The 3,560-nt window shown below is 41.7% G+C and overlaps 1 protein-coding gene across 1 annotated transcript in view; it reads left to right on the top strand.

The window, feature by feature from the left end:
* The first annotated feature begins 352 nt into the window (after nt 1-352).
* LOC117497555 (CD5 antigen-like) overlaps nt 353-3,560 on the top strand; it is a 27,778-nt gene continuing 24,570 nt past the window's right edge. The window contains exon 1 of the mRNA XM_034149524.1: nt 353-414. Within this exon, the coding sequence (XP_034005415.1) occupies nt 369-414 (46 nt within the window). The 5' untranslated portion in view covers nt 353-368. The remainder of the gene's footprint in view (nt 415-3,560) is intronic.

Below are 3,560 nucleotides of genomic sequence, written 5' to 3'. Positions count from 1 at the left end.
GTTCCCTCAGAATAGGATCATGCTCAGCCTCTGATGTGATGATGTGACATGTAGCTGAAGAGAGAAGAGAGCGTGACGTGACGATCAGATATAAATACCATATACATACCATCAGATATCTTTCCAGATAAACTCCACCTCTCGCTTTACGCTGATATAATGCGAGGACAAAACATGAGATGCTCAGAATAAAGAGAGCGAGAGAGAGAGCGAGCGAGAGAGAGAGAGAGAGAGAGAGAGAGAGAGAGAGAGAGAGAGAGAGAGAGAGAGAGAGAGAGAGAGAGCGAGCGAGAGAGAGAGAGAGAGAGAGAGAGAGAGAGAGAGAGAGAGAGAGAGAGAGAGAGAGAGAGAGAGAGAGAGAGAGAGACATGGATCACCTGCTGCTGCTGCTGATGCTACTGCTCTGTAGCTCAGGTAAGAATCCACTTTAAACTGTATTCATTATTATACAAATATCTTTGTGATCTCTCAAGAAAAAACTACTCGTAAACACTGACAGCAAGATACACACACACACACACACACACACACACACACACACACACAGACATGGTGCACTTTAATGCTACGATGTGTGTGATCTTAGATAGTAATTCAAATGTATTAAATATATCCTACGTCAAATACTCTACATGTGTTGTACAGACTTTTGTGATTTGTGATTGGCCCACATTCAGACCAATCAGGAATTGAGCAGCACTAAACTTGTAGAAGCCGAGTATGTTGTGTTCGAACTGTTTCTTTGCACACCATTGAAGGCTCTATACGCCCCGAGGTGATGGGAAATGGACCATTAATACACTCCTCACCTCCTTCCACAAGACCCTGGTAGCCATGCCAAGTGTCATAGGGGCATTTAAGTCTGTCTTAACTTCCGGGGTCTCCACTGCAGAATGTGGGACCCTGGAAAGCATCACGCAGCAGGGAGATGGTTTGCATGTGGAATAAACATCTTGGTGCTTACTCTGTATTCTGTGTTTGCTGCTCGGTCAGCGGTTGCCCAAGCTGAAGGCCCGAGCAAAGCTGCTTTGTTTAGTTCTTGTGAGTGTGTGCCTTGCTCCTGAGTGCTGTGTTCCCAGTGATCGTGCCGCCGTGCACACGGAGTTTCAAACGGGGTTTCTATGCTGCTCTTTATTTCTGTGTCTCTACGCACTGATGTTGGCCATGCTGCTGATCTTATCTACATGACGGGTTAGTGGGTCCTCACATGCCCTCTCTGTAGATTAGTTCTGGCACGGGGCCTGCACACACACACACACACACACACACACACACACACACACACACACACACACACACACACACACACACACACACACACACACACACACACACACACACACACACATACACACACACACACATACACACACACACACATTCACAGCAGATTTGTATTCTATTTTGTTTGGGTAAATATATATTTTATTGATCTTCCCATACACACAGTCTGGTTTGGGGGTCACTCCTTCAGCTTCATAAACAGACGCAAATAGCTTTCAACTGATTGCAATGTATTCCCATCTGCGGCGGTATTTGACGCTTAGGGAAGCACGGCATTCGTTTGTGTCGGAGGCTGTTAAAGGCAATGTGAGCGTCCTTTCCCATTGGATAACGGAGAATTGTACACCCGGAAGTAAGTATTCCCCTTACTGTCGATTGATTTTACAGTGATATCTCCACTACTCATCAACTCAAAAACACCAGATTATCCTTGTTAATTACACAACATTGATTGGTTTAAATTGTGTGCAATGCTTTTGTGTTTTTCCCCTTCGATTCTGAGAAACAATTATTTTTAGTTTTAGTTTTATATTTTTTTAGTTTAGGATGGCAGAAGACACTACACTACCCAGAATCCCTAGCTAACGTTTAGGACTACACCATGTGCTCTGTTTGACAAACCCCGTGATTAGTTCTCAAGCTCTGTGATTGGATGTTGGAGTGGCAGTGCGCAAAGTTTACACGCGTCAAACAGCACTTTGAAATGGAATGAAACCCATCGACGGCACACTATCCAAATCAAGACTTGAACGTGTCCTACTGCAGATCCCTATAAAGCAGGGGTGGGGAACCTCCGGCCCCCGGGCCGTATACGGCCCGCAAGACTATTTGGTACGACCCTCATGGTCATTTATAAACACACGCAAAAAAGGAAAAAAATTAAAGAAATCTAGACCGCAAAATAATTAAACAAGTGAGTGCCTGTTTTTCCTGGCCAAGGTCAGGGTCCTTGAACACAACACGAGCCTAACGTGTCATCACGTGGTATATGTCTGGTCTGACAGGGGTGCAGTTCTGATGGAGAGCACCAGAACGCCGCTCCGGCTCTTCCAAAGATTGCAGTACCCATAAGGAGCCGTACACATGCCGCAGTTTCTGCGTGGCTGTGTCTTTAGCTGAAAGCCCAGTGGAGATCTGTTCATCTGTCACTGATCATACAGTCAATAACTTTGCTGTTATTAGCATCTGGTTAGCTAGCTATGCTAACGAATATAAGAAGCGTTTTCTCCAACCAGTGAGGTAAAGGCACATCTTTATATGATCATTATAGTTATACAAAAATAAGAGAATAAAGTAAACAGGTATAAAATACTATATGACAGTAAAAAAAAGTTGTTATTAATAAACAAGAATACAGTTTGAAAGGAGAGTGATTTGTAAAATATCCATAAAGAAAAGGAAAATCTGTTTCCAGTTCAGTTTCATATGGGTGTTGAGAGATGTATCCATAGAGCTCCTCATGTTGCTCTCAAAGTGCACCAGATTGATGAATTTAACTTCAACATGTAAAAAAAAATCTTGTGTCCATATCTTTCTGTTGTTGTGGTCCTGCCACACCGTGCACGTGCATGCATGCGCGAGTCATGGTGAGATATCTGGATTCAGAGGTTGCATTTTCTTTGCACAGCATGAAAGAAAGGTGAAATGAAGGGGCTGTGATTTTAGTATTTTTAAGCAGAGGTCAATAATTTGTACGGCCCTCGGAGGATGTTGAAAAAATTGAAATGGCCCTTGAGAGGAAAAAGGTTCCCCACCCCCCTGCTATAAAGCATATTCATTACTCGTTATTCTCTAATTGTTCATCAAAAACTGTATATAATGGCTATTTTGCCCTATTTATCCCTTTCAAGATTTCAAGATTTTCAAAGGTTTATTGAAATATCATATACACAACTACGGTGTAGTTATGCAATGATGACAAACTTGGGTCATAGGTTCCTCAACAAGAGATCTATCAATATGTGTGTACCTCCACCATTAAACTGTCATATTCTGCACATTTCTTATTCTATCTACATACATCTTATAAGAGTATAATAAATATGTATAATATCAGTTAAAATAAGTGCTTCAACATAGTTAACATTGCAGGAAAGTTGATTGTCAAGTCCCAAAACAAACCATGCAATATATTAAACGTTAAGTACTTTGTCAGGCTTAATATAGATACCCCCAAAGCTTTTTGCTTACATGTATTTAAAAGAAGACCTTAACCTAAAATATTATTTCATGTTTAAATAAAGCCTAATTAGTTTGTCTGTTTTGCACATCCTCCT

This window comes from Trematomus bernacchii, unplaced genomic scaffold, assembly GCF_902827165.1.
Source record: "Trematomus bernacchii unplaced genomic scaffold, fTreBer1.1, whole genome shotgun sequence".
Taxonomy (NCBI): Eukaryota; Metazoa; Chordata; class Actinopteri; order Perciformes; family Nototheniidae; genus Trematomus; species Trematomus bernacchii.
The sequence above is the reverse complement of the archived record's forward strand: the minus strand, read 5'-3'. Positions and strand labels throughout refer to the sequence as shown.